At 41.0% G+C, this 18,211-nt stretch overlaps 1 protein-coding gene across 4 annotated transcripts in view; it reads left to right on the top strand.

The window, feature by feature from the left end:
- BRAF (B-Raf proto-oncogene, serine/threonine kinase) overlaps positions 1-18,211 on the top strand; it is a 200,715-nt gene that overhangs the window by 86,810 nt on the left and 95,694 nt on the right. For all 4 annotated transcript variants that reach the window (XR_009865529.1, XM_062186971.1, XM_062186840.1 and 1 more), the window contains exon 3: positions 9,674-9,937. Coding sequence is in view for 3 of the 4 variants with exons in the window: in XM_062186971.1 (XP_062042955.1) it covers positions 9,674-9,937 (264 nt within the window). In the remaining variant the exon portion in view is untranslated. The remainder of the gene's footprint in view (positions 1-9,673; positions 9,938-18,211) is intronic.

Raw genomic sequence — 18,211 nt, 5'->3', positions numbered from 1 at the left:
ATGACCTGGGAAAGTGGTGGAAGATAGCCTAGGTCCTTGGGCCCCTGCACACACATGAGAGAACCAGAAGAAGCTCCTGGCTCCTGGCTTCGGATCGGTGCAACTCTGGCCATTGCGGCCAATTAGGGAATGAAGCAACGGATGGAAGACCTCTCTCTCTCTTCTCCTTCTCTCTCTTTGTAACTCTGCCTTTCAAATAAATAAATAAATCTTAAAAAAAAAAAAAAACTAGAGAAGAGAAAAAATAAAAGGGACGGTACGGACACATTTTTCTCTCTCTAATCACCTTACAAGCCGATAGAGCAGGCACCATTTTGGACATTCATAACAGCTGTGCCAGCTCGTGTTTGTGCCCAGCAGTTAGCCAAGCGGAGAAACCTGACTCTGGTGGGGAGAAATAACAGGCGGCTAAGACCTTGTGACTGTGTGCAACTTGTGAACCAGGACTATGAAAGAAAGAAAAAAAAATGTGTGGGAGAACTAAACACTGGCTAAGACTTTGAGTAGTCTTATGGGAGACGCCACAAGCTTGGGCGGTCCTGGCTACCCAGTGAGAGACACTGCAGGGGAATCTGGCTTGGGCAGCCCTGGCTACCCGGTGAGAGACAGTGCTGGGGAATCTGAACTTACACTGAGGACTACACAGGTCCTTTGTGTGGTCCTTTGGACAGAGCAGATGATTATTATACCCACTGGGGCTAGCGCTCGTGCACTGGTCTCCATAAAGGAGAAGAGTTCAACTGAGCAGAATACACTTTCCTTCTGATTAAAAAAAAAAAAGAGAGAAGATTTACCACACCAAACCTGGGTGTGTCACCTTTGGCACACCCTTAACCCTGAAAAACTGAACAAAGCTCTCTGGCCACACCTACCACAAGCCTCTAGAGATTCACTGAAAGCAGACAGTCCACTTATCTACAGTCATAGTACAACGATAAAAGCCACCACAGTGGGAAAAAAGAAGAAACCAACAAGTATCTCCAAAAATGCCGAAAAATAAATGCAACAATCCAAGAAAACAAGAATAAGGAAGACAACATGACACTATTAAAAGAACATGACACTTTGATACAAGATTATGAAGACGATGAGATAGAAGAAATGCAAGAAATGGAAGTCAAAAAATTGTTTAAAAGGTTACTTAGAAATAATCAAAAGCAAACACACAAACTACTGAAATCTATGCAGGACATGAAAGAAAAAATCTTGCTCATGAAAATAAAATCTTATGGAGGATTCAAAATGAAATGAAGAATTAAATAGAACATGAAATTGAGATATTGAAGAGAAATAAAAATGGAATAATTAAATAGAACAAATAAAAATGCAATTGAGAGCCTTAAAAACAGAATCAGGCAGAAGAGAGAATATCAGATTTAGAACACTGAGCACAGGAAAGTATACAGTCAAACCAAAGAGGAAAATAGAAATCTAAAAAATATTGTTGGGAATCTACAGGATAATATTGGGAAACCCAGCATTCAGGTTCTAGGAGTTCCTGAAGGCATGGAGAAAGAGAAAGGATTAAAAGGCCTTTTTAGTGAGATACTAGCAGAGAACTTCCCAAGTTTGGAGAAAGAGAATTTCAAGTACAGGAAGCACACAAAACTCCCAGAAGACATGATCAGAAAAGATCCTTACCATGACACGTTGTAATCAAACTCACCACAGTGAAACATAAAGAAAAGATTCTAAAATGTGCAAGAGAGAAATGCCAGATTACTTTCAGAGGCTCTCCAATAAGACTCACAGCAGACTTCTCATCAGAAACCCTACAAGCTAGAAGAGAATGGTGAGATATAGCCCAAGTACTAAGAAAAACTGCCAACCCAGAATATTATATCCTGCAAAGCTCTCATTTGTGAATGAAGGTGAAATATAGACCTTTCATAGCAAACAGAAATTGAAAGAATTTATCACCACCCGTCCAGCCCTGCAAAAAATGCTTACAGATGTGTTACACACAGAAACACGGCCATCAATATGAAAGAAGGTAAAGGAAGAAAACTTCCCAGTAAAAGATCACAGGAAGCTCAAAGCATATATTAGAAAATATCTTTGGGAAAATGGCAGGGCAAAGTTACTACTTATCAATAGTCATATTGAATGTAGATTGCCTCAACTCTCTAGTTAAAAGACAAAGATTGGCTGAATGGATTAAGGAACAAAACCCATCTATTTGCTGCCTACAAGAAACACATCTTTCCAACAAAGATGCATGCAGGCTGAAAGTGAAAGATGTGAAAGATTGGAAAAAGATATTCCATGCCAGCAGAAACAAAAAAAAGAGCTGGCATAGTCATCCTAATATAAGACAAAATAGACTTTAACACAAAAACTGTTAAGAGAGACAAAGAGGGGCACTATATAATGATTACGGGATCAATTCAAGAAGAAGATGTAACTATTATAAACATATATGCACCTAATTACAGGGCACCGGGCTATTGAAAAGATATGTTAAGGGACTTAGAAAGGGAGACTTAGATTCCAATACAATAGTATTGGGAGACTTCAGTACTCCACTTTCAGCAATGGACAGATCAACCAGACAGAAGATCAGCAAGGAAACAGCAGATTTAATCGACACTATAGACTAAATGGATCTAACAGATATCTACAGAACTTTTCATCCTACAGTTGAAGAATACACATTGTTCTCAGGAGTGCATGGAACTTTCTCTAGGGTTGGCCACATCCTAGGCCATAAAGCAGGTCTCAGCAAATTCAAAAGAATCGAAATCATACCATGCATCTCTTCAGACCACAATGGAATGAAGTTGGAAATCAGCAACTCAGGAATCCCTAGAGCATATGCAAACACATGGAGACTGAACCACATGCTCCTGAATAAACAGTGGGTCAAAGAAGAAATCAAAAGAGAAATCAAAAACTTTCTGGAAGCAAATGAAGATAACAACACATCAAAACTTATGAGATACAGCAAAAGCAGTATTAAGAGGAAAGTTTATAGCACTGGGTGCCTACATCAAGAAATTGGAAAGGCACCAAATAAATGAGCTATCAGTAAATGAATGAGCTATCAATGCATCTCAAGGATCTAGAAAAACTAGTAGAAGAGAAATAATTAAAATTAGAGAAGAAGTCAACAAATTGAAGATAATACCAAAAACTGGAAAAATTTTCCATGTTCATGGATTGGAAGAATTAGTATCATCAAAATTTCCATTTTTCCAAAAGCAATTTACAGATCCAATGTGATACCAATCAAAATATCAAAGACATTCTTCTCAGATCTGGAAAAAATGATGCTGAAATTCATATGGAAGCATAGGAGACCTCAAATAGCTAAAACAATCTTGTACAAAAAAAGAGAGCTGGAGGCATCACAATACCAGATTTCAGGACATACTACAGGGAAGTTATAATCAAAACAGCACAGCACTGGTACAGAATCATATAGATAGACCAGTGGAGCAGAATAGAAACACCAGAAATCAATCCAAACAACTACAGCAAACTTATATTTGATCAAGGAGCTAAAACCAGTTCCTGGAGTAAGGACAGTCTATTCAACAGATGGTGCTGGGAAAACTGGATTTCTACATGCAGAAGCATGAAGCAAGACCTCTACCTTACACTTTACACAAAATTCAATCAACATGGATTAAAGATCTTAATCTGTGACCCAAACCATCAAATTATTAGAGAACATCAGAGAGACCCTACCGGTAAAGCTAGGCACATGCTGTGGGACTCCAAATCCCATTAAGTTGGCATGTACCAATACCATCTTACTATTTAAAAGTGATCAGTTTAAGTTCATAATTGATCATAAAGATAGGATTATGTGTCGGCGGGATCACATAAATAAAACCAGTGTCTGCTAATAATTATTGATAGAATTAAAATGAAGAGAGTGACCCAACATGGGAAGTGGGATACACAGCAGACTCATAGAATGGTAAATGCCCTAAACAGCACTCTGGCCTCAGAATCAGCCCTTAAGGCATTCAGATCTGGCTTAAAAGCCCTTAAGAGTTTCTCAGGCATGGAAAGCCAAGACTCTGTGGCAAAAAAATGACCTAAGATCTCTGAGTGAGATCCCAGTGGAAAGAACAGGCCATCAAAGAAGGAGGTAGCTTCCTCTGAAGGGAGGAGAGAACTTCCACTTTGATTATAGCCTTATCTAAATAAGGTCAGAGTTTGTGAATAGCCTTGACTGCTCATGACAAGAGCCTCAGTTGATCAAAGATGTCATAAATAAGAGTGTCAATTGTTAAGTCAACTACAGGAGTCACTCTTCACTTACTCCCCATGTAGGACCTCTGTCCTTAATGTGTTGTACTATGAGAATTAACGGTATTTATACTTCGTATGTCTGTGTGGGTGTAAGCTGTTGAAATCTTTACTTAGTGTATACAAGGTTGATCTGTAAAAATACATTTAAAAATGAATCTTAATGAAGAATGAGATGGGAGAGTGAATAGGAGATGAGATGGTTTGCGGGTGGGAGGGTGAGTATAGGGGAAAGAACCGCTATAATCCAAAAGGTGTACTTTTGAAATGTGTATTTATTAAATAAATTTTTCTTAGAAAATATTAAAATGTCAAATAATCATAAATTTTTTATTTATTTTAGAAGTAAAGTTACAGAAAGATAAAGGGAGAGACAGAGAGAAAGGTCTTCCATCCACTGGTTCACTCCCAAAATTGCTGCAATTTCCGGAGCTGAGCCGATCTGAAGCCAGGAGTCAGGAGCCAAGAGCTTCTTCTGGGTCTCCTACATAGGTGCAAGGGCCCAAGCATTTGAGGCATCCTCTAATACTTTATCCCAAGCCATAGCCGAGAGCTAGATTAGAAGTGGAGCAGCTGGGACTCAGACCGGCGCCCATATGAGATGTGAGCGCTACAGGCAGAGGTTTGGCCTAATATGCCACAGCACCAGCCCCAAGAGTTCTTTATATATTACAGGTAATATACTCTTACCAGGGATGACTTACAAGTATTTTATCCCATTCTGTGTGGGTTTTTTTTTGTTTGTTTTTTTTTTTTTTTTTCCCACTCCGTTGGAGTACAAAAGCTTTAATTCTGATGGAAGTCTTTTTTCTTTGGTGGCTATGCTTTTGGTGTGTCATATTTGGGAAACCATTGCCTAATTCAACATCAGGATGATACTTTTTCTTAACCTTTTTCTAAGAATTCTATAGTTTTAGCTCCTGCTTTTAGGTATATGATCCATTTTGAGCTAATTTTAAAAATTTAATTATTTACTTGGTAGAAACGTAGATAGCGCTCCTCATCCATTGGTTGACTCCCCAGATGCTCAACAACTTGCGCTGGGCCAGGCTGAAGCAGAGAGCTGGGTACTCACTCCAGGTCTCCCACAGGGGTAGCAGGAATCCAATTACTTAAGATGTAATTGTTGCCTCCTAGTAACTGTATTAGCAGGAAGTTGGAGTCAGGAGCCAAGCTGGGTATCAAACTCATGTGGGACATGGGTGTCTTAACCTCTTGGCTGAACTCTTGCCTTTTAATTATTTTTTTAATATGGTGCCAGATAGTTGTCCAGTTTCATTCTTCTGTATGTCACTTTTAGTTTACAAGCATTATTTGCTGAAAAAAAATTTTTTTCCTGTATCTGATTGTCTTGGCATGAGAGTCAAAAATACATAGAACAGGTGGTGTAGGTTAAGCCACTGTCTGCAACATCTTAATTCCTATATGGGTACGGGTTCCAGTCTCAGCTGCTCTACTTCCCTCCAGCTACCTGCTAATGTGCCTGGGAAAGCAGTGTAACCTGGCCCAAGTGCTTGGCACTGCAGGCAAATGCTAAACTCACTATGCCACAACAGTGCTGGCCCCCAGAGAACACTTTAATTTGATGATTTTGATCTTCAGAGTAAATTTGAAAATAATATCCTGGCCGGCGCCATGGCTCACTAGGCTAATCCTCCGCCTTGCGGCGCCGGCACACCGGGTGCTAGTCCCGGTCAGGGCACCGGATTCTGTCCCGGTTGCCCCTCTTCCAGGCCAGCTCTCTGCTGTGGCCAGGGAGTGTAGTGGAGGATGGCCCAAGTGCTTGGGTCCTGCACCCCATGGCAGACCAGGAGAAGCCCCTGGCTCCTGCCATCGGATCAGCGCGGTGTGCCGGCCGCAGCGCGCCAACCGCGGCGGCTATTGGAGGGTGAACCAACGGCAAAAGGAAGACCTTTCTCTCTGTCTCTCTCACTGTCCACTCTGCCTGTCAAAAAAAAAAGAAAGAAAGAAAAAAAAATATCCTCATAGTGAGTTAAAGGTTGTGGGATCCAGAGAAGCACAGAAAACACTGGATTTGGGGTCAGGGCTCTAGCGCAGGGCCTACATCACAGGCCTCCCATATGGGTGCCGGTCTGTGTCCCCACTGCTGCACTTTCGTTCGAGCTCCCTGCTGATGTGCCTGGGAAAGCAGTAGAGGATGGCCCACGTCCCTGGGTCTCCGCACCCCATCTGGGAGACCTGAAGGAAGCTCCTGGCTTCAGCCTGGTCAAGTCCTGGTTGTTAAGCCATCTGGGGAGTGAACCAGCAGATGGAAGAATCTGTTCCTCTATGTCTTTCTCCTCTCTCTCTGTAGCTCTGCCTGTCAAAGAAATCTTTAAACAAGAAAACACTAGAATTGTGAAAAATGTGATGTGTAGTTGAAATAAGTAAAAATTTTCGGGCAGTAGTGTGAACTACCGGGTGAGTCTGTAAGTTCCATGAATTGATATTGGATCAAATTTACTAGCATTACTTTCTCCAGCAGTTTTTGGTAACCTGAGAGAACAAATGGAATATTTGAATTGTAAGACTTACCCAAAATTGGTTTGTGGAAAGCTAGCTGATAAAAGAACAAGAATTAACCAAAGAATCTGTTACCAGTGACGTTTTTTAAATTTGAGAGCCACACAATATGGGGAGGAAGAGAACAGTGGCTCAAGGCTGAGAGACTGTATGAGGGATTACTGTTGACCCATAGCAATAGTATGGAAATTTAAGGTGTGAAAAGTTGGGGTCAGCGCCGTGGTGCAGTAGGTTAATTCTCTGTCTGTGGCACTGGCATCACATGTGGGCACTGGTTCTAGTCCTGGCTGCTCCTCTTCCAGTCCAACTCTCTGCTGTGGCCTGGGAAAGCAGTGGAAGATGGCCCAAGTCCTTGGGACCCTACACCCGCATGGGAGACCCGGAAGAAGCTCCTGGCTCCTGGCTTTGGATTGGTGCAGCTCTGGCTGTTGCGGCCATTTGGAGAATGAACCAACAGAAGGAAGACCTTTTTCTCTGTCTCTCCCTCTCACTGCCTATAACTCTACCTCTCAAATAAATAAATAAAATCTTAAAAAAAAAAAAAAGGTGTGAGAAGTGTGTACCCAGACAAGAGGGGAAGTTCCAAGTTGGGGTCTTGTCATTGTTTTGGTATCTTTTAGAAAGATTGCGGTATAAGCCTCTCTGGGTGTATATATGAATGGCAGAGTTAGAGGAAGAGTCAGAGAGAGGAAGACCTTCTGTCCTCTGGTTCATACCCCAAATGGCTACCATGGCCGGGGCTGGGCCAGGCCAAAGCAAGGGCTTCACCTGGGTTTCCCACGAGTGTGTCAGGGCCCAAGCCCTTAAATGATCTTCCGCTTTCCCAGGAGCATTAGCAGGGGCTCAAAACGCTCCTGTGGGAAGCTAGTGTCACAGGTGGTGACTTAACCCACTGCACGTTAATGCCCACCTCTCTCCGTCTTGAAGATAAAATGGAAATAAATTTCCTAAAATCAGAGGTTTAAAGAACTCAGAGGCACCAGTGTTAACAATCCAAGTTTATACACTGAATACACTAAGGCTAATGAAGTGAAAGGAGACAAGTGCCTTAGTGAAAATTGCAGCCATGGTGTTGGAGAAAAGTGGAGTAAGTAGATATTTTGTACTTCATAAAAGGAAGAACTGCTGGTAAAAGCAGTGAAATTACAACTTAAGACCCAGAGTTATCAGAATATTTTCAAAATTTAAGGCTAACACTTTTTGATAACAATAGATGTGGTAAAATGACAGCTTACAATCCATAATGGAGGCAGTGATGTATTTTCAAAACTTCAGGCTAACTTTTTGATAAGGAAATAACATTTGAAAAATTCATTATTTTTGCCACTTTGCCTAAGGTTAATTTTGTGTTGCAAATGTATTTGCCTAGGTGACAGTAAATATTTGGGGCAGGCACTTGGCCTGGTGGTCGAGAGACATCGAGTTAAGAAATGCCTGTGTCTCATTATCAGAGTGACTGGGTTTGATACCCACCTCATCTCCTGACTCCCTGGCTACTAATACATAAACTCTAGGAGGCAGCAGGATGGCTCAAGTGACTGGGGTACCTGCAACCCAAGCTGAGACCTGGATTGAGTTTCTGACTCCGAGATTCATCCTTGGCCCAGCTCTGGCCATCATGGGCCTTTGGGAAGTGAACCAGTGGATGGGAGCACACTCTCTGCCTCACAAATGAAAGAGAAAGAGAGGTCTTCCATCTGCTGATTCACTCCCCAAGAAGCTGGGCCAGTCTGAAGCTAGGAGCCAGGAGCTTCTTACTAGTCTCCCTTTGGGTGCAGGGGCTCAAGCACTTGGGCCTTCTTCCAGCCGCTTTCCCAGGCCCATTAGCAGGGAGCTGGATCCGAAGTATAGCAGCCAGGACTCAAACCGGCACTGATACAGGATGCTGGGATTCCAAGCGGCGGCTTTACCTGCTACACTACAGCACCAGCTTCTCAATGTTTGTAATATTGCCTGTGTTTGGGAAATGGTGAACTGTGGTGTGAGTGAAGGGGTTATCACTGTCTGAAAGAACTGCACACCCGCACCCATGTAATCCAATTCATTCCTTTTCTGTACTGTTCATATTCTATTTTAGAATTCAGTTGTCATGTTGTATTCATTTACTGGGTAACCTCACTCACATGAAACTCCTAGGATGATGCCCTGATGGACAGTGGCCCTGGAATTTCTTTACTGCATAATATCAGTCACCTTCTCCAATATAGTTCTTATTTTCTAAGCAATATCTGATGGCAGAGGAGCCCATCAGAGATCTGTAATGAGAAGAATAATGGTTTTTTTCATTGATAGCTATTTTAAAAAGAAGGTGGCAGATAAATCTAAGTCCCACTTAGATTTTGGTGCTGATGGTGAGATCTGGCACTGTGTATCACAGGTTTTGTTGACAACTCTTCAGTAACATTTCATCTTATTTTCAGCCTTTTCCTTTCTTGAAAAGAGATAGAGGGTGTGTGTGCAGTGGTGGTGGTAGTAGTAGTATGAAAATTAATATACCTATAACTTCTCTGGGAAAAACTTTAGTGGGGAGGAATATCTTATTGAGGTATTGTGTTATTTTCTTATTCTAGACATGTGGTTTGGGAAGTAAGTCACAATTTAACCAGTTAATTGGAAAATACTAAGCTTTTTTATTGATATTTGTGGGCTATCTAGATATATTTCATTTATATATGAATATTATCAGATTGCCCAATATAATGCTGTAGTGTTATATAGGAGTTGATCAACTTAAGGGTAAAGTATTTCCAGCACTTACTTTGTAATTTATAACTTAAAAATCCAGTTTGCAAGATTATAAACAAATTATAATGAAGACTGAAATTTCATGTTTCCTTTTGCTAATATCAGGACAAGTCCAGATTCAATGTAAGTCTACTTTATTTTATAGGCCTATGAAGAATACACCAGCAAGCTAGATGCCCTCCAACAAAGAGAACAGCAGTTATTGGAATCCCTGGGGAATGGAACTGATTTTTCTGTTTCTAGCTCTGCGTCCACGGACACCGTTACGTCTTCTTCCTCTTCTAGCCTTTCAGTGCTACCTTCATCTCTTTCAGTTTTTCAAAATCCCACAGATGTGTCAAGGAGCAACCCCAAGTCACCACAAAAACCTATTGTTAGAGTCTTCCTGCCCAACAAACAGAGGACAGTGGTGAGTTAACTGATAATATTATTTTACTGTTTCTTTGTATCTTTTGGAAAGACCAATTGATGAAAATTAATGTATTATCACTTCTTACTCAGAGGCCATGCAAGTGGAAGTACCCATTTCAGACAGCAATGGAAAAGACATAAATATTTGGTGCCAAAGTATGTTCTCTAATTAGTCCAAATTGTATTGTCAGATTTGACATTTAAAACTATCTGCCAAATTTGAAACATTCTCAAAGCTAAGTAGCACTTAAAAATGAATCAGAATTTCAAGGTTTGAGCTTATTTGTTGTCTAATATATGTCAGGTGAGATTTGTCCTTTACCCTTGAGAAATCCCCAGTCTGAGTTATTATCAAATATTGAGTTTTCAGTGTGCTTAGAATTTTTCCTCTTACCTACGTAATGTTTATTATTACTTTCACCATTGGAATAATGTACCCCATAAGTAACATTTAAAGTGAAGAAATCTGTGGAATTATTATTAATGATCTATAATTCTCAAGTGTAACAAATATTGTCAGTTGATTTCATAAATATTGCACCTCTATTATGCATCACTACTTTTTAAATGTATATGCTTGCTTTTGACATTAATTTAAAAATTCATTTCCAAAATTTTACACAACTGATATCTCTTCTCCTACTCTTTTTTTCCCTACTTTTTCATTTTCTCCTGTTACATAGAATGAAATTAAAATTGTTTTCCTCTATTAAGATGGGAAATTACTTGGCAATATTTTTCCAGTTATGCCCTATAAAAAGGGAAAGATAAGGTAAAATTACATAGGAATTAGCTGTGAATAGAATTCCACTATCTTTAAAGCAGTCTGTGTTACAGAACAACTGACCGCAAGCCAGTCCATCCCCAGTAGATTTTAAATGAATTTTTTCTTGCCTGTAGAAACTAGAAAATGCATTTTTAAGTCCCAGTGTTCCTCACAGTATTCTTCCTCTTTCCAGGCTCTGCTAAGCTTAGTAATTGTATGTTTCTGGATATAAACTATAAAAAATTGGAATTGTTAGAGATAGCCTTTCAGATTTGTCATTCCAATCTAGATGATTAAGGTAAGCTGTCCTCTTCATATTTATGAAAGAGTCAAAAAGAATCCTTAAACTAAACTAACACTAAAGCTTACAATTTCCATTTAAAAAAGCAATAGACGTTTGAGATTCTACAGAAATGTAAAATGATAAATAAAGAAAAATTAGGTAGTTGGTTAGGTTTATCTTAATTATCCCAGCTAGGGTTAGATTAAGTAAGTGATTTGTTCTTGTCCATTATACTCTGAGCCTAACTATTCACATTTAATGCTCAGAAAAACTGTACATCGTGAACATTGAGAGATGTTAGGAATAAGTAATGAACAAGTATACAGCATTCAGCTATTTCAGTGACATTGTTTGTCGTTCTTCTTGTATCTGAATCAGGTAGCTCTTTTCTTAACCTAATATGAAACCAAGTACCAAAAGTGAGGAGTTTTTGTTTTTGTTTTTGTTTTTAAGAAGATTTAGATTTATAGTCCAAAATAGCATACTAAACACTAGCCTTTACATAGTTTCTCTTTTTAAAAATTTCATTGAAATGACAGTAAGGACTAATAAAAAGACAATTAATAAAAGAGGACAAGACATTGTTAGAGGACTAGAAATTCTTAGGAATACTGGAACATATAAAATATGTGATAAATGAATAGACCAGAATAGAAAATCAAACAAAATACTAGTATCTGGATCCTTCCTTATAGAGAGCCATTCTCAGCAGAATCCTGTTGAAGCATGAAGCTTAGTCATCAGTGGAGAGGAAGAGGATCTGTCTGTTGGGCAGTCACCTGGGCAGTGAATTGAAAGTGTCACTTTGGCTGGGGAGCAAAGGCACATGTCCTCAGAAATCAGATGATTTTTAAATGAATGTAGAGGCTGACTCTGTGGTGTAGCGGTAAAGCCGCCACCTGCAGTGCCGGCATCCCACGTGAGCGCTGGTTCGTGTCCCAGCTGCTCCACTTCTGACCCAGCTCTCTGCTATGGCCTAGGAAAGCAATGGAAGATGGCTCAAGTCCTTGGGCCCCTGCACACATGTGGGAGATCCTGAAGTAGCTTCTGGCTCCTGGCTTTCATCTGGAGAGTGAACCAGCAGATGGAATACCCCTCTCTCTCTTTCTCTCTCTCTGCCTCTCTGTAACTGCTTTTCAAATAAATAAATAAATCTTTAAAAAAAAAAAAGTGTAGCTGTGAGTCCTGTAGAGAACCAAAGTGAACTAGATACAACTACAAACATTGAATTTCTGAATTAAAACAAAAAAAATGCTGGTCAGATATTTCAAGAACTCTGTTGTTGGGCTACATTGCATACCTCCACTGAACTGTGAATGTTACCTCTTTGAATTCAACAACAAGGTGGCTCTGCAGTTCCCTCTTCTGTATATATGGAGTAAATGGCTTATAGCAGTTATCCCATGATAGAGTGCTGAAAAGCATTTTCTGTTTTTTTTTTTTTTTTTTTTTAAAGATGTATTTATTTATTTGAAAGTCAAGAGTTACAGAGAGAGAAGGAGAGGCAGAGAGAGAGAGAGAGGTCTTCTATCTGCTGGTTAACTCCCCAATTGGCCACAACGGTCAGAGCTGCACCGATCCCAAGCCAGGAGCCCAGAGCCTCTTTCAGGTCTCCCATGTGGGTGCAAGGGCCCAAGGACTTGGGCCATCTTCTACTGCTTTCCCAGGCCATAGCAGAGAGCCGGATAGGAAGTGGAGCAGCTGGGTTTCGAACCAGCGGCTGTACAAGATGCCAGCAATGAAGGCAGCAGTTTTACCTGCTACACCGCAGCGCCGACCCCCTGAAAAGTATTTTCTAACAAAATGAGATTTCTGCCTGGAGAGTTCCATGTGAGTGATGGATTGAGAAAGATGAGTGGAACTAAAGATCAGATGTCTCATAAACCCCAGAGAAGTCCAGTGAGGAAAAATGTTAAAGGCTGATTTTCCCAGCAATAAATGCTTCCCTTCTATCTGGAATGTGCCAGACTTCTCCTTGACCATGTAACCTTTAATAATCTTTGTATAGTAGGAAATAGCAAATTGCTTTCTCCTTCTGTCCTCTCAGTACAACACACTTCTAGGACTGGGTGTGTGGTAGTGTTTGCTCTCACCAAATAGTTTTCTGCGGACATCAACTTATGTAGGATGTCCTGCAGTTAACTCAGCCCTGATACCAGGCGCCTGAGTTAGCTCAGCCCCACCACGGCCGTCTACTGCAGCTGCCAGGAGCAAGTTTCAGTGCTTTTGACCAATTGCCTGTAAATCCAGAGGTTCCCCTCCGCCTCCTTCAGTCGATTTCTATAACACCTCCCAGAACTCAGGGAAACATATTTTTCCTATAAAGGATGGTACAAAAGGTAGAAAATGTTAAAGAGGAACAACCAGATGGAAGAAATGTACGGGGCAAAACATGTGAGAAGGGGTGTGGGGCTTCCTTTTTCAGCATCCTCCTGGTTCAGTACCCTGGAAACTGAACCGTGTTTCTGGGATTTTTTGTTTAAGTTCTTTCTTTAAGATTTATTTTATTTATTTGAAAGGCAGAGAGGAAGAGACGGAGAGAGAAAGAGGTCTTCTATTTACTAGTTCACTCTGCAAATGACCGAGAATGCTGGGACTGCCCAGGCCAAAGCAAGAAGCCGGAAACTCCATTCACATCTCCCAGGCACTGGGGCCATCTTCCACGTTCCCAGGCGCGTTAGCAGGGAGCTGCGTTGGAAGCAGAACAGCCAGCTCATGTGGGTACTAGCATACCCATGAGGACCTTTGTGGAGCCTTCACCATAGATGGGATCAGTCATTAGCTCCATCTCCAGAGCCTCTGTGCTTCTTGGAGGCTGGGGATCAAATTGAAAGTTCCAAACTACTATGCAGGAACAAGCCAGGATTCAACTCATTAGAACAAAGATACTTTTATCACCTAGGAAGTTTTGAAAGATGAAGAATTTTGTGGGGCTAGCATTGTGGCACAGCAGGTTAAGATGCCACACATGAACACTGGTTTGAGTCCTGGCCACTCTGCTAACAATCCAGCTCCTTGCTAATGGACCTGGGAAAGCAGCAAAAGATGGCACAAGTACATGGACTCCTACACCGACATGGGAGACCTTGATGGTGTTCCAGGCTCCTGGCTTTAGCCTGGCCTAGCCGCTGCGACTGATGGTCATTTGAGGAGTAAACCAGTGGATGAAAGATCTCTCTCTTTCTGTCTCTCCCTCCGTGTAACTCTGCCTTTCAAATAAATGAGATAAAAACTTAAAAAGACAGTTTTGTATGAGAAACAGGATTCAGAGACCAAATATGAAAACCGAAGATGCACCTAGCCTGCTTGCAACTCAGGAAATCACAAGGATTCTAAGAGCACTGTGCCTGGAACTGAGGGTGAAGATCAAAATATACATTTTATTATAATCACAATCTTACAGCTTTTGATACCCCAAACCATTTACCATTTAGAAGAGAGGTTTATTTAACTGTACAAAAGTACACACCAAATCGATTTGTTTTCATTCATAAGACTAGAATAACAACAGAGAAAAGATGGAAGAATAAGGCAGGCCAGTATTGGGACCCAGTGGGTTAAGCCACTGCTTGCAGTGCAAGCATCCCATGTCAGTGCCAGTTTGAATCCCATTTCTGATCCAGCTCCCTGCTAATATCCGTGGAGGTTCAGAGTTCTAGGCTCCTAACTGGTCCAGCCCCAGTTGTCGCAGCCATTTGAAGAGTGAATCTACAGATGGAAGATCTCTTTCTGCCTCTCCCTCTGTCGTTCTGTCAAATAAATAAAAAATAAGTAAATCTGGGAGGAAGGAAGGAAGCTAAAACTTACTCATGTCTCAGGAGATACTACATCCTTGAAACCAGATCACATTGATAGGAAATGCTGTTACTCAAGAGGACCACAAAGAATTTGTGGAAATTAAAAGTGTAATTGTTGACTTTAAAAGTTAAACAGTCAGGGGCCGGCACTGTGGCATAGCAGGTAAAGCTGCCGCCTGCAGTGTGGGCATCCCGCATGGGCACCAGTTCAAATCCCAGCTGTGCCACTTCCAATTCAGCTCTCTGCTATGGCCTGGGAAAGCAGTGGAAGATGACTCAAGTCCTTAGGAGACTCTGAAGAGGCTCCTTGCTTTAGCTGACCCAGCATGTGTGCATGCTTGATCTCTCTCTCTCTCTCTCTCCCCCTCCCCCTCCCCCCCTCCCCCTCTTTCTCTCCCTCTGCCTCTGCCTCTCTGTAACTCTGCCTTTCAAATAAATAAATAAATCTTTAAAAAAAGTTTATTCATCAAAACTAACATTGGTATTGAGAGACAAGACACTTTGGCTATCTGAGTTCTTAAAGTTATTTTGGTCGAATATAATATCTAGAATGTTGAGGGTATTTCAACAAGTTTATGAAAAAATGGAGTTAAAAGATGAATTTACTTTGCAAAAAATTTTGAAATGTATAGTTTTTTCATAATATGCATTCACTAGGTACTTTCTGAAGACCCCCTCATAGGCATAAATTTCAAAATTTTTAGTCAGTTTTTAATTGCATTTTTCATAAACTTGAGAAACTTTTAAAAGTCTATTTAAGAATCAGACAAAGGTAGAGACCACAAACAGGGCTCCACAGCTCACATCTGCTGCCTCTCCAGATGTCCACAACAGTTTGTGCTAGGTTGAGCTGAAACTGAGATCTGGGAACTTAATCGAGCTTTCCCCCTGGATAGCATAGCCCTAGGCACCTGCCATCACTTGCTGCCTCCCAGCGTTTCCATTGGCAGGAAGCTTGAATCAGAAGTTAAGAGCTGAGCATTGAACCCAGGGACTTTAATGTGCCATGTGGGTATCTTAACCACTAGACCAAACACCCTGTTTCTGCCATATGTTTTCTTTTTTTAAGACATGTATTTATTTAGAAGTTAGAATCACAGATAGAGAGGGAGAGGAAACAGAGAAAGAGATTTCTTCCATCTGCTGGTTCACTCCTGAAATGACTGCAGTGGCCCAGCCTAGCCAGGCCGAAGTTAGGAGCCAGGAGCTTCATCTGAGTCTCCCCAAGGGTTGCAGGGCCCAGAGGACTTGGGCCACCTCTGCTGCTTTCCCAGGCAGGTTAGCAAGGAACCAGATCCAAAGTGGAGCAGCCAGGACTCAAATCCTGGCTCAAACCCCCACATGGGATGCCAGTGCTGCAGGCTGTGGCTTACCCGGCTGCACCGCAGCACCCACCTGCCATGATCTTTTTGAAGTACCCTCAGATTCCAGAATTTAGGAGAATTTAATATGAGAAAAAGAATGGGTCTGTCTGTAGAAAAAGGTAGATTGTTTAATTTTTGGTGCTGATACATGTAGAAAGAAATAAAATTAAACCCACATCTTTGACCAGTTAGAAAAATAAAGTCTAATGGAATCAAGAAATTAAATTTTTTAAAAAATGTGAATCTTGGACTTCCAGTAGGTTCTGTGTTAAATACAGGACTTGAGATTAATTAAAATGTAATTAGCTAAAGCCATAAAAATATAATAGACTATAAAACTTGTTTCTCCCCCAGAAAAGCTCTTATTAATTCAGTATCATTAATTTAATAATCGTTAAATTTGTAAATAGTATTGTGCCCAGATAACAAAAGATAAATAGGTTTCCTATACAAGGAATACTTCAAAATTGACAAGGAAAAATCCCCATAGAAGAAGAGAATGGGTACAAATAGGCAGTTTATGTAAGATTAAATCCAGATGAATAGTAAAATATAGGATTGTTGTTCAGATTTACACAGTTGTGAGGGGAATGCAGATTAAAGCAAACATGAAATCATTTCATCTGTCTGGAAAAATTAAATTATTACTGGTAGAAGTATAGGGAGAAAACGTTCTATGTTGTGTGTGTAAATGTGAAGTATCATAGCTCATCAAAAAACACTTTGACAATACCCATCAGAACTTTCAAGTACTTTGTCTTCCAAGCCAGTACTTCACATGGAAATTTAGTCCATAGAAGTAAAAGTACCAGTATATAGAAACATCTAATATCGCCTATTTAGGTTGTAAGAAATCTCCTATGTATACCATATTGTAGTTCTGTCTCACCTAGAGATACTGGGTAAAATACATTTATTTAAATGAAGAATTGAGCTCACCAGCAAATAAGAAAAACCTGCAGAGAGTGAAAAAAAGAAGGCAATAAAAAGCTAGAGAAGTATGTGTGTTGATATGTTAAGGCATTACTGAGCTGTAGTCCTCAAGCTAAATTCAGTCCACCACCTGTTTGTGTATAGCCTGCAAACTAAGAATGGATTTTTTATTTTTAAATGCTTGAAAAAAATAATAAAAGGAAGATAATATTTTGTAACATAAAAAAATTATATGAAGTTCAAATTTCAGCATCCAAAAATAAAGTATTATTGGAATACAGCAAAGCTCATCTGTTTACATATTGCCTATGGATATTTTTATGCTATGGCACCAGTGTTGAGTAGTTGTATTTTTTTCTTTTTAATGTATTTATTTAAGAGGCACAGAGAGAGGGAGAGACAGAGAGAGAGGTCTTCCATCCGCTGGTTCAGTCCCCAAATGGCTGCAATGGATGGAGCTGGGCCAGTCAGGAGCCAGGAGCTTTCTGCAGGTCTTCAATGTGGTTACAGGGTTCCAAGCACTCAGGCCACGTTACAGTGCTTTCCGAGGCCATCAGCAGGGTCCTACATAGGAAGTGGAGCAGCTGGTACTGAAACCGGCACCCATATGGGATGCCAGTGCCCTCAGGTAGAGGCTTAACCTGCTACACCACAGCACCGACCCCAAGTAGTTGTATGTTTTTTTATGACCTATGAAATTCTTAGTTCTTTATGGAAGAAATTTGCTGACCTTTGCTGTAGTAACCGGTGTGGTCAGTTTGTCACTGTGTAACGAAGGGGTCCAAGTGTCCGAGTGTAAGAACATAAGTCGAGGCTTTTGGCCGTTGTTGTAAAGGTAGTTAGAACTTAGATTGTCAGGCCGGCGCCGTCTCTCAACAGGCTAATCCTCCACCTTGAGGCGCCGGCACACCAGGTTCTAGTCCCGGTTGGGGTGCCGGATTCTGTCCCGGTTGCCCCTCTTCCAGGCCAGCTCTCTGCTGTGGCCAGGGAGTGCAGTGGAGGATGGCCCAAGTGCTTGGGCCCTGCACCCCATGGGAGACCAGGAGAAGCACCTGGCTCCTGCCTTCAGTTCAGCGCGGTGCGCCGGCCGTGGCGGCCATTGGAGGGTTAACCAATGGCAAAGGAAGAC

This window comes from Lepus europaeus, chromosome 1 (assembly GCF_033115175.1).
Source record: "Lepus europaeus isolate LE1 chromosome 1, mLepTim1.pri, whole genome shotgun sequence".
Taxonomy (NCBI): domain Eukaryota; kingdom Metazoa; phylum Chordata; class Mammalia; order Lagomorpha; family Leporidae; genus Lepus; species Lepus europaeus.
This window is presented reverse-complemented; position numbering and strand designations above follow the sequence as displayed.